Source organism: Mastomys coucha, unplaced genomic scaffold (assembly GCF_008632895.1).
Source record: "Mastomys coucha isolate ucsf_1 unplaced genomic scaffold, UCSF_Mcou_1 pScaffold22, whole genome shotgun sequence".
In the NCBI taxonomy this organism is placed as follows: Eukaryota; Metazoa; Chordata; class Mammalia; order Rodentia; family Muridae; genus Mastomys; species Mastomys coucha.
In genome coordinates, this window is record NW_022196905.1 from 134,449,636 (window position 1) to 134,465,482 (window position 15,847).

Here is a 15,847-nt window from a genome sequence, read left to right on the forward strand (position 1 = left end):
AGAGAGAGAGAGAGAGAGAGAGAGAGAGAGGGATTGAGACTGACTCTCTAAATCAAGTCGTGGCAGAGTGATCAGATCTCTCATGTGTGATCAGATCTGAAAGGCCCAGAATGATGATAAGTCTCTTTCCCCTTTGCAACAAGCAGAAAAAGGAGAAAGGCCGGGTACCAGGGGCAAAGAGAAGAGTGTACAACAAGAGCCACACCCCAGAAAAGGTCTGCCCATTTGATCACTCTCAAGGAACACTGAGGACCCACATGAAGTCAAATTTATTTTGGCACACCTGTGCCAGGTCAGCCTGTCCAGGACAGCAGGGAGGGCCTTGCAACTTCCCAAGGAGGAAGAGAGGTCAGAGCTGCAACTTGGGTAGCTGCTGAAGGCAAAGGAGGCAAGGGGTCCTGAGCTCTTCAAGAACTAATGCCTGCTCAGCAACCCAGATCCTCTCATGGCCCAAGGGCTCAACAGGAGACTCCCAGTCTCAACAGTGGTCAAGAGAAAGGATTTCCAGACATGCCTAATTAGACAGTCCTGCTGTCCCAGTGACCCAAGAGATTGAAGCAAGAGGATCTTGAGTTCATGGCCAGTTTGAGTAACTAAGTTTTTACAAAGGGCTAGAGATGCTGCTCAGTGGCAGGGTCCTTGCCAATCATGCTCAAGCCTCAGTCCTATAAGAGGGTTTCTCTCGGCATCAGAAGTATAGGAGCAAACACAACTGTGCAGAGCATATCATGCAAATTCTGGCTTGAGATTGTGCAGGGGTCACAATGAGAAGAAAATACGAGAACAGAGCATCAGCTCCTGCCAAGCAGCCTCAGCCAAGCCTCTAAGCCTCACTTAGACCTCAATTGGATGAGCTAAAAAGAGGGCCGCGGCACAGATCCCACAGCCTATGTGGCTGCCAGACCTGGGAGGCTGCAGAATTATGGGGAACACCATTTCACTAACGATGACAGCTTCCCCAGGATTCAGAATATGCAGAGAAAAGGCAGCAGCCAGGATAATTCCCTTCTATGTAGGTGGAGTCCCACACCCCAGGGACAGTGAAAAGATGAGGGAGGTGGGGTCAACAGCAAGCCTGGAGTTCCAAGTCAGCTCCACAGGAGAGCTGCCACCGCCTAGAGGATGGCTAAGCAAACAGCACAACTGCAGCTCCCACCATGGAGCTCCACCTAACACTGACCGAACCTTGCCTTGGAGACAGGGGGCTTCTACTCACAAGGCCAGAACATGACCAGAGTCAAGAGCAGTGCCACAATAGCAAGAACAAGCTACAAGGGGCTAAGGAGATGGCTCAGGGATTAAGAGTGCTTGTTTATGGAACACGAGGATCTGAATTTGAATCTCCATACCTATACAAAAAAATTTGAGCATGGTTACACATGCCTATAGCCCCAGAGTGTGGGAGCATGCAGACAGAAAGATCACGAGGAATTGCTATCTAGCCAACTAAGCCAAAAAAAAACCAGCAAGCTCTGGGTTCAGTGGGACTACGTCTCCAGGAAATGAGAGTAATGGCGGTAGGTGACAGGGAGCTGATATCCTCCTTTGGCCTGAGTACATTCATCCTTGCACACATATCTGTCACACACATGGGGGTGGGGGGTAAACACGAAATTCAGCCATGAATCTGTTGTTAAGGTAGTAACAGCAGGTGATCAGAGGTAGAACTGCTCTGAATTCCCACCCATTCCACCTGTCTCTGTGTCTCTGTGTCTCTTTAACCCCAGCATCAAGGAGATCTCACAAGAGGATAGGAAAGTCCGTATGTGAAAAGCATCATGAGGTATGTAGAAGGGTCTAGCACTAGAAGAACTCAGAGCTGAGCAGTATCCACACCAGCTACTGCTGAAAAGCACAATGCCAATAAACGTACTGTATTCAAATCTGCTAGAACCCAGAGGCAACTGAAATGTACAGCAGATGGATGCTGGGTAAACTGCAGTCTGCCATGCACCACAATGGTAACCAATGACTTTTTAAACTGAGCAATCCAGCCAAGAAAAATATGGAGGAATTTGAAGTCACATTCCTAGGTAAAAGATATCAGTCTGGGGGTCAAGGAGACAGCTCTGTTAGTAGTAGCATGCTCGCTGCCCAAGCAAGGACCAGAGCTTGATTTCCAGCACCTGCATAAAAGCTGGCTGTGGCAGGGCCAGCCAGCACAGCCTACTTGAGAAACTCCAGGATAATGAGAGAGCTAGTCTCTAAAACCAAGGTGAGGAGCAATTAAGGAAGAAGACAAAGGTTGTCCTTTGACCTCCACATGCACACAGAAAAGGCTCAACTCAGCACAGCATTGTCACACCGAGGATTTCTGGGTACTCACAACTCATGTCCACCCAAAGCCCAATCGCTGGAATCCATGGGCTACTGTGATGCCCTCTAGCAAATGAACATACAGGCAGAGGGATGAGAAAAACATGGAAGAATCACAAGTCATCTAACAGGACTGTATGCTACCCCAAAGGATACATATAGGCACAGCCTAGGAGAAGGTGGTGGGCTGAGCTACTAGACATCTAAAGCAGTAGCAGAAGGGAAGGATGACCAGACAGACACAGAAGGTGTCCAGGGTTGAGAAAGCTCTCTGAGCCACCTAGAGTATGGAAGTTCTACATCCACCTAGCCCCAGAGATGACACGCCTATAAATGACCCTCACAAGGCCAAGGTGTCTCCATACTAGAACACTGAGCACAGCAGTACACAGGACCCAGAACCCAAGAGCCAGCAAATGGGACACCATGCAGACAAAGGTAAGAGGAAAGGTGCCAGCCTTTCTTCTTATGAGCCTCTTAAGAGTGGCTCTGCTTGCCACTCACTGCTTAAAGCCCAAAACTGGGGCTGGTGGCGAGGCTTAGGGGGTGACCTGAGTGGACCTCCAGAACCCAATAAAGGTGGAAAGAAAAAATTAACAAGGCTGTTCTCTGGCCTCCACAGGTACAGCATTCAGAAAAGTAAAACCCACAAACATGACTCTGCTTGGATGAGATGCTTGGAACATGAGAATCACCAAGATAGGAACCAGGATCACAGGCATGGCCCGACAGCTCTACATCTTGAAGGTCATGGGTCAATGTAAGCTCCGATGGATGACAGGATGGCACAGTCTGTCACCCACGCTCGCCCTGCAGGACAACCACTCCAGGTGTACACCAGGAGAAGCTTGGTCACAGGTATGAGGGACTCCTCTTTACCATCACAACTTCCTGTGACTCCAAGATTACTCCACCAACAAACCAACCCCACAGCCCATGCACTGCCCAGCCTCAGACTGCGCACCAACAAACCAACCCCACAGCCCATGCACTGCCCAGCCTCAGACTGCGCAGTTCATGGCTGCTTCTTCCTCCAGCTCTCCCCCAGGCTGTGCTGGGGGTCAGCAGAATCATAAAAGGCATCGCCCAGGCCTGATCATAGCCAGAAGACAGAAGATTTAAAAAAATGAAAAGTTTCCTAAGACACCTTTCAAGCCCACCAGAGGGGGCTGGAGAGACTGCCTGGGGGTTAGGAGCACTTCTTACTCTTAGGGAGGACCCAAGTTGACTCCCAGCACTCATGTCAGGAGGCTCACAAATGCCTGTAACTCCAGCTCAGTCACCTCTGGTCCCCTCAAATACACCCATTCACACATGTATACTCCCCCTCCCTTCCCCTGATACAAATGTAACTAAAAATAAGTCTTTTAAAAAGAACACACACCATGAGTAGAAAATAGTTAGGGAGGAAAATCCAATGCTGTGTCAGATTTTTAGTGTAAAATCTATAAAACTTGCTGTGAAAAATTAAAGACCATCTCAGTAAATGAGGGATGGTTAATGCCACTTATAAAACAAAACAACACCAAGATATAATTTCTCTCCAAAATGATTCATAAACTCATAGCAGTCTGAATTGTATCTCAGCAGTGTCCTGTGGGAGGTACGCAGCCGCACTGGAGGAGGTATGGAGACCTAGAGATCTGTGGGAGCACTTACTTTATTTATTTATTTGTTTATTTATTTATCTGTACCAAGGATGGAAGCTAGGGTCTTATACATATGAGGCAAGCATTCTGTTCAAGCAATTTGTGCGTGCGTGTTGGTGTACAGGAAGTACAAAATTTTTTAAAAAGATTTATTTGTATTTATGTGTGTATGTGCGCATGTGTGTTTGTATGTGTGCCACATTTGTGTGAGTGTCCACAGAGGTCAGAAAAGAGTGAAGGAGCCCCTGGAGCTAGAATTACATACAGTAATTCCAGCATCCCAATGAGACTGCTAGAGCTGAGCCTGGGTCCTTTAGAAAACAGCAAGAGCTCTTAACAGCTGGGCTATCTCTTCAGCCCTTTTCTTCCTTTTCTTTCCTTCTCTCTCTCCCTTCTTCCCTCTCTCCCCCCCCTTCCTTCCAACTTTATTTATTTCGGAAGTACTCCATAATATACATGTGTTAGTCAGTAGAGACAGTTTTCACCTTCACCTTTATGTGATTTCTAGGGGTTAAGGTCATTGGGCTTAACAACAAGCATCTTTAGTCACAAGGTCCCCTCAGCAGCCCACTTACCCAGCATCTTATGTGGATCCTGAAGGTTGCACGCAAATCCCTGCACTTCGCCTCCTTAGCCATTTCTGCAACACCCCACCCCACCCCATTCTGGCAATTTTTCATGTTTTATTTTGCAGCAGGGTCTTGCTAGTTTGCTCAAACTGGCCTTGAGCTCACTCTGTAGAGCACGTTCATCTAGAGCTGGTAGCTGAGCTCACAGGTCTGGGCCATTGCAGCTAAGGAATTGTAAAGAACAACAGATCTGGCACATTCCATAGCAGATATCAACACTTATATTCAAGTAGAAATTCAGACAGGGTGACATGGGCAGATAGACACAAGGAGCTGACAGCATAGATTCTACAGCAGCCCACTATGGACTGGTCAAAGGATGCCCCTTTCAAGAGCAGAGCCATTCAACAGTGAATCACAGAGGACAGAACAAGCCTGGGCACCTGTTTCATATCACACTCCAAACCCAATTCCAGACGCCTGTCAGACTGGAGCATAAAAGGTAAAACCATAGACTGTTTGAAGGAAGCTGTGAGATTCCCTTTAATATCTGCCTGACTTCAGTCAGCAGAGATACTTAATCAAAACGCCCAGAGTGCCTGCAAGAAAGAGAAAATCGATATACCTGCCTGCAATTAAAATGAAAAACGTCTGTTCACCTGCAGACACAGAGACGGTGACAAGTGAAGGCATGCCACAGGTGAAGAGGGTCCTATTCCATGGAAGGGGTCACACTCAGAATCCAGATTACCTGCTCATCCCTAGGGAAAATGGAGAGGCCAAAGAACTGGAGTGTTGGTATGAATCTAGAGGATGAAGAAGGATGCAGGTGGCACCCTCACCTGGCACTCAGGTGGTAGGATGTCTGCCATCCCAAGGAAGCCTATGGTCACCAAAGCTGTCAGCTATAGCACTCACTATGTTCAAGTATGTGCACAAAAGCATCAGTTCATTCACATGGGAGAGCATGACATGTAATAGAAAAGTCCAGCACCTTGAGGTCCACACAACAGCAACACCACTCTCACTTTGGATATCAGAAACGAGACATGAAGAGCAGGGACCCTGTGACTCCACAGCTGGGCCACAGTCAAAGTCAGAAGCAGGTGGGTCCCCTGAGAGTGAGGGGAACATAAGGCCATCAGGGTCAGGCAGCAGCCTGCTTCAGTAAAGGCACAATGGATACAAGTATCTGTGCATATTCCAAAATATAACACAGCACCAGACATACTGGGAAAGGCCAAAGGTGTGCCCAGATGAAAATGGACAGGCAGCATATAGTAGGATTTTCACCCCAATCACAGAAGTGGCCAGTGAATAAACTCTGTCAATGAGAACAGACCTTCAAAGCACAATGCTGCGACACAAGAAGCCACAGACACTGTGGACCAGTAAAATACAAACACACACACACACACACACACACACACACACACGAAGCTGAACAATGAGCACGTACACAGTAAGCCTACAAGAACCCTATTGAAGATTTCCCTACACTAGTTAGCTAGGGAGGCAGCAACCCACAAAGCTCTGGTTCTGTTTCGTCCCATGGAAGAACACAGCTAGTTCACAGCCCCTCTCTGCCCCTAGAAGGTTCTCCACAAGCACATGCCATAAAGCAGAGGGTGTAAGGGCAGGGCAGAGGAGCCCCACCTGATTCCACACCTACCCTCCAGAGGTAACGAGAACAGGGCTGGCCATCCAGGGAGCCTCCCACTGGCATGGTGCTCATCCGTAGACCGTGCCCTGCTTAGAGCTGGAGCAGAGGAGACACTGCACCTGCTATGGAGTGCTCAAAGTAGGAAAATGGCAATGTCGGGTACATGTCCAATAAACAAGAATTTAAGTGGACATTGCTTCCTTCCACTGTCTATGGGAGTACATCTGACCTCGTGTCAGCATTCCAACAGGAAGAAAATAAAGTCACTCCAAGGCAAATATTCAGCAAGATGGGCTGCATGAGCCTCTGCCCCAGCACCATACCTTTTCTCACCTTCATCAGGGACAAGTCCCTTGGGCATGGTGCCCAATCCCTGCCCACAGTCCTTCTAGGACCACAGGAACCCACAAGTACATATGATCTCCAGCTCTCACAGGAGCAGCCTGTCAATCAAACCATGCCACATACAGGAAGGTCAAGGCCCAATCCCTGTGGGTTAGGAGTGGAGGGAATCTCCCCAGGCTTCAGGGCTGATCTGAGATCTAGTAGTGAACTCTCCAGAGAAGAGGCACAGAATCCCTCCTGTCTGCTAGCAGCTCACAGAAGTACTCAAAAAGGTAGGCACTATGCCACTTGCTCCTGGGGATTGATGCCACATTGGCTCCACTGTTGTGGGTGGCACTTAAGGCCATAGTGCCACAGCAGAGACTTTGAGACAGTAGGAAGCTACAGTCTATGAAGAGTCTTGACTCAAAGGACATTTCACAAAAGGGAACCACTCAGTCTCCCAGCAAGCACAAAAGAAAGGCAGCTGTCACCTCCCAAGGGACTTACTCTAGGAACCTACTCACAGCAACACAGGCAGAGCAGGCACAGAACACTCACTATCCACAGTCCAAGTCCAGAACTGTGGAGATGGCTCAGCTGGTAAAGTACCTGCTGTACAAGCACGAAGACCTAAGTTGGAACCCAAGAATCAATCCACATTTAAAAAAAAGCCACGTGTTGGGCTAGAGAGGTGACTCAGGGGCTAAGAGCGCCAACTACTCTTCTAAAGGTCGTGAGTTCAAATCCCAACAATCACATGATGGCTCACAACCATCCATAATGAGATCTAATGCTCTCTTCTGGGGTGTCTGAAGACAGCTACAGTGTATTAACATATAGTAAATAAATAAATCTTAAAAAATAAAAAAAAATTTAAAAAGCCATGTGCAATGGGTCATGTTTGTAACCCCAGAGTTGGGGAGGGTGAGGCAGGAGAATCTCTGGGACTCAACACTAAGTCAAGCCTATTTGGTAAGCTCCAGGCAAATGGGAGACTGTCTCAAAGACAAGGTCTCACAGGTAAAGGCACTCTGTGGCCAAGGCTGACACCCTATGTTTGATCCCCCAACATGGGAGGAGAGAACCAATTCCTACAAGTTGTTTTCTAATTTGCACACTCATATAAATGTAATTCACGTGCACATGCATACACACACACACACACACAAACACACGTGTATATATAAAACCAAAGTGGGTGGTACCTGAGGAAAGATACTAAGGTTGATCTCTGGCCTCTACATGCACATCCACATGAACAAGAATTCACATGTACAAATACATGGAAACAATTTGAGGGGTACTAAGGCAGGGCATCACCATGATAATCAAATGGCCTCTGCAGCTGCCATCTAACAAAGATGGGACTGGCCACCAAGGGCCCAGCAAGTCACCTCTTTCCAGGCCTGCTTTCTAGAATCTGTGTCCCTATAATGACTGCTCCCCTGAGGACCTTAGGGGACCAAATAGGGGAAGTAGAAGGCTTTTTTCATTAAAAAATAAAAATAAAATCTTGCTTACATTCTATAAATATGATTCTGCAACTATGGTATAGAATATTAGTGCACACTGGAGATAGCGTGCCTCAAATAGGAAAATGGTTTGTGTTCACCCAGTGCCAGAAGCCAATTTTCAATTGCTTAAAATAGTCATGATATTTTACCAAGGTAATTATACTCTTAGCTATCAGTAACAATTAACTCCTTAGACTGGAGCTGCTTAATAAAGGTCTCGAGACAAAATTGCGCATGCCAAGCACTGAACTGGAATGTGAAACAGGCAGAGGCCCTTTGGAGGAGATGCCAAGGAAGAGCAGCACAGCTGGTTCCAGGCTGTGCAGATGGGTGCTGGACAGGACCCACATCCTCCCCTCAGGGGGCTGGGCTGGAGGTGCACAGAGGCAAGGTCAGGCAGAAGTGCTAGAGACCTAGAGACTGAGCCCTAATGGCAGCTTCCATTGGGACAGTGAAGATGGGACAATATCTCACTACAGGAAAGCCAGGCTGGAGTCCAAGACACCCAGGACAGGTGCTTAGCAGGTAGGTAGCACAGGGGACAGTATACCATACCTGTGAAATCAGGCAACACCCCTTGTGCCTCACCAGGCTAGCCTAATGAATAGTTTCATCATTCTGGCTGGCTAGCAAGTCAAATCCCCACATCCCAGACCCAGGGCTGAGAAGGCAATGGGTATTGATCCATTGAATCACTCAGAGGGACAGCTGGTATAGATAATCAGTCAGTGTCCGGCAATCGATAGCTACCATCCCACTGACTCAGAGTGAGGCCAGGATTGCAGCATGGGTCAGGGTGAGGCCACTGTGGACAGAGAGCCATTGGATTTCCATGTTCAGGAAAAAGAGTAGAAATTTCCTGACTTGGGAGCACCAAGTGGGAATGTCAAGGACAGAGGCTCCCACATAACACACCAGGCACAAGCTTCACAGGATCTGTTTGGGGAACCATGGGAGCTCAACAACAGTCATACTGCATCAGCGCCATTGCCAGCAATCCCTACTGTCACCCAAGACTGAAACGAAGCCTAAACAGCCACCTAGTTCACAGGAGCTGATGATACAGCAGCAGCAGCGGCGGCCACAACAGCCCACACAAAATGGATAAACATAGCCCACACAAAATGTCCCAACCACATGGGCATACACATGTGGGAATGCTATGCAACACAGCCGACAAAAGAACACCCAGAGCATGTGGGTGTACACATGTGGGCACACTACAAACACACACCCAGATCAGACCACTGACTTCTCCAGAAAGTAGATGAAACTGCTGTGGCCCCTAGAGCAATTTCTCCAAGGAGCCAGAAGGCTGTGGTCGATGGACAAGCTACAGAAATCCAGAGGCTGGAAGCTTCTCTACAGGCTGGCTAGGATGGGCAAGGCAGGCTGGAAGCATGAAAAGGGCAGGTGCTAACTCCGTGTGTCTCCCATGCCATGCATAGGCAGCTTTGGCTTCTAGGCCTGCACTGCAGAGCCTGCCTGGGCAGGACAAAGAACTCGCTGTTGGATTGACAGGATGCTTCAGAAGACTGTTGTGCTAATGCCTCAGCAGTACTTGAAGCAGCTCAGGACCATCCCTCTGAGCTGATCCTTGCAGTCTAAGCAATGGTTCTGAGATCACAGGGAGCAGTTCCATTCCTAGCACTGACCTCTCTCTCCTCACCACACAATAACTCATAGGACACAAGCACCTTACCTACTAAGGAAGTCTCTCAGCAGATTCCCCTTCCCACCCAACTCTCTGAGATTTCCCATGGCCAACTGTCTTCTCATGCCACGCCCAGGCACATCCTGCACTGGCACTACAGTGAGTTGCCCATGGGTCCACAGACCAGGGCATCTGCCACCTCCTGCCCCCATGCACCTGCAATGTTGGCATCAACAGTAGCTCTGTGACAGCCTTCTTCCCTGAACCATGTCTCTGTGGGGATGGGGCCAGCTCTCCTCACATGCTCTGGTAAACAGTAAATCCTCTGGGTCTTTGCTTAAGCCTCACCTCCGACAGCTCCTCCCGTGTCAGTGCGCACAGCAGTGTTTGTCTTTGTCACGGCTGGTGAGTGTATGGCTGAGCGTTCTGCCTCTTGCCCACTGCACTGTCAAGTCTGAGGGCCGTGACCACATATTCCCATCACATGGGCTTCACACTGACAGGCGATGGGCAGGAAAGGATGATGTTGAGGCCCAGAAAAAGAACTACGTCAATACACTGAGCATCTTCTAGGCCAACGTACAAGGCTGGAACTAAGCTGCTATGAGAAGAAAGTCTGGCTACCTTTTTCCCTGGGCTACCTGCAGGGACCCTGAAGGCTGAAAAGAGGGCTCAGCTCTGCCCCAGCCCTGGCAAGAAGTGTGTGAGGCCAACACAAATGCTAGATCTTCATTTACAAGATGCTGGGGGATTGGCACGGGGCCATCAGAAGGAGCTGTGAAACCCCATTAGGAAGTAAAAGAATGGCTCACTTTGTAGCAGTCTGGATCTGGAAGAACCAGCAGCAAAGAGTCAGGTTTTCATCAGATACCACCAAGCACAGAGCTGTCACACACAGCCTGTATCTCCTGGCTGAATCTGCACCAACTTCCTAGGCCTTGTACCCACACCTATCAAAGTGAGAGTTGGCCTCCACGCAGCAAGCTGGATTCCCTATTCTCATGTACCTGGGGATAGATCCAGCTGGTCCTTCCTTAGGCTCTGAAAGCCCAGAGTCCACAAGATGATCCACATAACACTCATTAGGAACTCCATTCACACTTGAAGACCTCAGAGTACCATGCAAGATATAGAAAGCCTTTGGGCCAGAAGGCTAAAAGAGGCCTGTGCACCAGGAAGAGCACATCACTGTGAGGACCCACACCATTAGCTCTATATACAGGTGGCCATCCTTACATCATGCTGGGATGAAGTCCACTCCAGCTTCCTCTGCTCATGTTAGCAGCTCAGGGCAAGAAAGCCTGCCACCACTAAGGAAGGCCAGCTTACAGGAAACACTCCCCTGGAGTGCTGCACCAGTCCAGGTCAAGACAGGCAGAGAAAGTGAGTCTGGGAGACTGGTTTTGATCTGTTTTCAGAGAGTCAAGGTACAGAGCCCAGACTGGTCTTCAATTCATTACCTCCCTTCCTGCCTCAGTCTCCTAAATTCTAGGATTATGGTTATGTGCTTTAGCCCTGGGTTCTGCAGACTATTCATTCTGCCATTCAAAAAGTCTGGACTAAGAGCACACAGCCTAACTGAACTGTTCTGCTGTAGCCTGCAGCTAGGAAAGGCCAGCACAGTGTCTGGCCTGTGGTCCAGGGTATGTGGGTATCCATTGGAGATGTAAAGCTATGGACCACAGGCAAGCACATGCAGCTTCACAGAGGCCTGCATGAAGATGAGCAACCAGGGAGAAAAGGCTAGGCATGGGCATGGTGGTGTGGGCATGGTGGTGTGGGCATGGTGGTGTGGGCATGGGTGAGTCAGCCGTGCTGGGTGAACTATACCTTTGTTAGCAATGAATTACGTTTCTGGAGCCTTCGGGCAAGTGCCTCATGTGTCTCCCTCTTCTTCCGCTCCTCCAGCAGCTGTGCATTGACCTGCCGGACCTCATCCTGGAGCTGCTGCTGGGCCTTCTCCAGACCCCGGGCACTGTAGGAAGGCAAGATGGTAGATCTGTGAGGCCTAGCATGACCATCCCCCATAACTAAGGACATATTCCCCACTGTGTATCCCACAGAGCATCCTAAAATAGAGCTGCACGTGCAAACACCTCGTCGTTTCCTCGTTTCCTCGCTCCTGAATAGCTACTTAGTGCCTTTCAGGAGGTTCTGGATTTCAAAGACACCCAGGGTGATCCCAGAACACGGTGCGATGGGGAGGGAAGTGCAACTCCACACACAATGGGAAAGATTGTCAGCCACAGGCGCTTCAAGACGGCACTTCTGAATGAGCTAAATTGCCAGCGTAAGCACTTCCCATGTGAGTCACAGTCGGCACAGATGTGCAGCACAGGGCGGGTGTGGAGAACAGCCCCCGCCCACAGCAAGCACTGGGCCTGCAGTTTCTGAAGGAGAAAGTCCTGGCTCACACTGGGTGCTAGGCCTACCATGTGATAACAGATGTCAGAACATACCCAGACAATGGCATCTGACCTCCTCTACTTTCCCTTTCCCTATTTATACATGTATGGATGTGTTTTTGCAGTATAAAAGATTAAAGCCAAAGCCTCAGGCATACTAAGCAAGACCTCTGTCACTGAGCAGGGCTGTCAGCCTCTCCTTGGCGGATTCTAGGCAGGTGCTCTACCACTGAGCCACGTCCCTATCCCCCCACTGGGGGATTCTAGGCAGATGCTCTACCATTGAGTTACACCCCAGCTCCTCACTGGGGGACTCTAGGCAGGAGCTCTACCACTGAACCACACCCCAGGCCCTCACTGGAACAGTCTTAAATAAGTGCTCTGCCACTGAGCTACATTCCCAGCCCTCTTCTTATTTTGTACTTTAAGACAGCATCTCGCTAAGTCTCCAAAGCTGAACTTGAGCTTTTAATCTCCTGTTTGAGTATCCCCCCCAAAAAACAGAGTTACAGGTTGTGCCACTAAGCCTGAATTCCCTTTACAATATCTGCTTTCTTACTCCATTCCTGTGGCCTCTTCGGTTTGGCTACTCCCTTCCCTATGACATTCCAACAACCTCACAATCTGGTTAATTATCTCTGCAAACATCAGAAGCCCAGATGGTCTGGACTAAGGCCTCTAAGGGCCATTGGTCACTCCCAGGCTGAGCAAAGACTGTCAGAAAGTACTCTTGCTACCACCCAACTAGTCCCACAGCTGTCTGGTACAGCCTCTATTGCCACTGTTCCTACAGAGAACATGGCAATATCCAAACAGCAAGGGCAAGGATCTCATCAAGTACACACATGGTAGGTACCCTCTCACATGTGGACTGGGTCCCAGCCCATCTTATGACTGTACCTGGAGAAGAGCCACAATGGCAGAAAGAAACAGATCAGGTGATAGAAGCAGCTGTGGAAGGACCAACCAACCCCACCAACCAAGATGGCCACTGCAGGAACAGTGTACGCGCTGTCGACCACAGACCTCTTCCCAAAGGAAATGCTAAAAGCTCTCACAAATTGAGACATGGGGGCCAGGGAGACAGTTCAGTGAATAAAGCATTTGCCTTACAAACATGTGCATCTGAGTCTGGATCCCCAGCACCCACGTGGTAAGCTAGGCATGGCAGGACATACCTGTCAGCCCAGTGATGTTAAGAAAGATGTGAAGCAGAGACAGGCAGATAGATCAGATCCTGCAAGCTTGTTGGCCAGCTACTCAGACTACTTGATCATGTCTCAGGGCAATAATACACATGCACAGACAGATAGACAGATAGACAGACACACACACAAACACAGACAGACACACACATCTGGATTCTGTTATCGGGTGGCATATGTAACACTCATGCAAAGTAACTGTGCTACTTTGAAAATGTACAATCTGGGGGCGGGGCCTGTGACAGACACCTGCAGGTTAGATTACTTCTGCATCCAATTATTTTTGTTTGCTTTGATTACACAATTTCAAGAAAACCTGAATTCACAAGGGCGGCAGATAACGCTTTTGTCAGGTAGATGCCCCTGCAAATATGTCTATTTCACATCTGAGTGAATACAGGGTTTTGTAAATTATAATTCAGTAAAATCATTTAAAAAGCTCAAGTGTAATTTGAAAGTGAATGAAAGTCAAACATTTATGAAGCTTCAACAGGGGCCTGCGATGCTCCTGGTCCTGCGAAGTGTCAGAGGGAACCCTGCTCTGTCCACCGACAGGACCACAGAAGACAGAGCCAACCATGTGACATCAAGGACAGTGGTGGGCTTCAATCATGCAATCTCAGGATTTTTGCACTGTCCCCTGGCCACACTGAGAAGCATCTGACTGCCAGTGGCACCCTAGGTGCATCACAACCCCAAATGTAAGGCAAGAGCAAATATTCATGGGAAACAGATATATAAAGAGGCTATTTTGAGTTCCAGTTCAATTGAAAACTATTCATAGACCTATTTAATAATCAAGAACTGTGAAATCGACTCTTGAATAGTTGAATTCAGGTGGGGAGGTTCACAAGCGCCTTAAATCACTGCTCCAAAGTGGATAATTTAATTAGAATGGCAGCATTTGCTCTGCTACTTACAAGCCAAGCACACAGAGACAGATGCATGGCAGGGCAACTTTTCAAGTGACAAGGCTCATACATGCAGGGTGGGACTGGGGGTTTGGGATCATTCTGATAAACTGTCCTCAGCAGGGAGTTCAGAAGAGCCTTGCAGGAAGACTGCCAAACCCAAGGCTGGAATTTAGGGACAGCATTCTCCTCATCCTAGCCACCTGGCTCAGATGCAAACAAACCCAAGGCCATACCATAACAGCCACTTTACTGGGACACTGAGGACCAGGGCTCAGTGTAACAGAACCAGGCAGCAAGACTGGACACCAGGAAATCTATCACTTGGCCTGAGCCAGCTACCAACCTCCACTCTGCAGCTAGGCCCTGCTACCTAAGAAAGGCAAAGCCACAGGTATACAATCTCAGCCCTACACCTAGGTAACAATGTGGAATGCCACATATACTGCAGACCACGAACAGAGATGTGTGTGCTATGGTACCACAGAGGGTAGAATCTTAAGGGTATCAGGGGGACTTGAGTTGTAATACTTCAGATTATAAAGAAATCTTTTTGTCCCTCCCCACAATACTCCTTCCCAAGAAGAAAAGAGTCCCATCAGGAATATCAGGTATCTAACCCAAGGTCTTGAGCCTGCTACGTAGGCACTCTACCCCTGGTCTACAGCCCTAGTCTACATCCGTCACTCATTCTCACACACTCCTCTCCTGCATACGGACTCTTTGTGCTCACCAGTACAGGCCAAAGATCCATGTCAGAATGCCTTCTTCAATCTCTCTACTTTATTCATTTTATCTTTTGAGACAGGGCATCTCACTTAACCTGTGGCTCACTGTTTTAACCAGGCTAACAAGTGAGACCCTGAAATCTGCCTGGAGTCTAACAGAGATACACCACTGTACCCAGCTCTATGTGGGTTCTGGAGACCTGAATTTAGGTCCAAATATTTGTGTAGCAAGTGCTTTACTAGATGAGTCATCTCCCCAGTCCCCATCCTCTCTCTTAAGAACAAAATACATTTCATCCACTGTGGAGGGCAAAACCAGATATCAGAGGAATGCATGATCCTACAGAAGATGCCAGACAACAGGCAGGACTGCAGACCACAATAGATCCTAAGGTTTCCAACAGGACAAGGCTAGACTATAAATTGCAGTTCAGAGCAAAGCAGAGAGAGGGCACTACAGAGCATCATTTGCAGAGCTTCAATGAAGCCCTGAGCACAATGATCAACAGGCTGGGTTCCTCCTGGCTGCAAAACAGGCATAAATCACCAACCAGGTGACTGCAAGGGAAGGAACAGCTCACATAAACCAAACAGGCTGTAGCAAATACCTTCTGAGATTGCAGGATACAAACCGGTGCCTGAGTAGGGAGAGAGCACTGGGTGGGGTTGCCTGCAGGGGCTGGTGTTTTAAGTATAGCAGACATCACAGACCTGACTAGATGTGCAGAAGTAAGCAGATGGGAAGCGGATGGGAAGCCCGCAGGTGAGCCAGGCAGGCACAAGGCCCTGTACATCCTCTGGTACCTGCAGCAGCTGACTTGGTGCCAGCTGGTATGGCAAACATAGGCTACAGATCCAAGCACCCCAGAGCTGAGGTACTGCTGTTAACTGGCCATGGCAAAGAAA

The 15,847-nt window shown here is 48.7% G+C and overlaps 1 protein-coding gene across 4 annotated transcripts in view; it reads right to left on the minus strand.

Annotated features, from left to right (window-relative positions):
- Window positions 1-15,847, minus strand: part of Mad1l1 (mitotic arrest deficient 1 like 1) — a 314,427-nt gene that overhangs the window by 172,983 nt on the left and 125,597 nt on the right. For all 4 annotated transcript variants that reach the window (XM_031338516.1, XM_031338517.1, XM_031338518.1 and 1 more), the window contains one exon: window positions 11,523-11,667. In XM_031338516.1, the coding sequence (XP_031194376.1) occupies window positions 11,523-11,667 (145 nt within the window). The remainder of the gene's footprint in view (window positions 1-11,522; window positions 11,668-15,847) is intronic.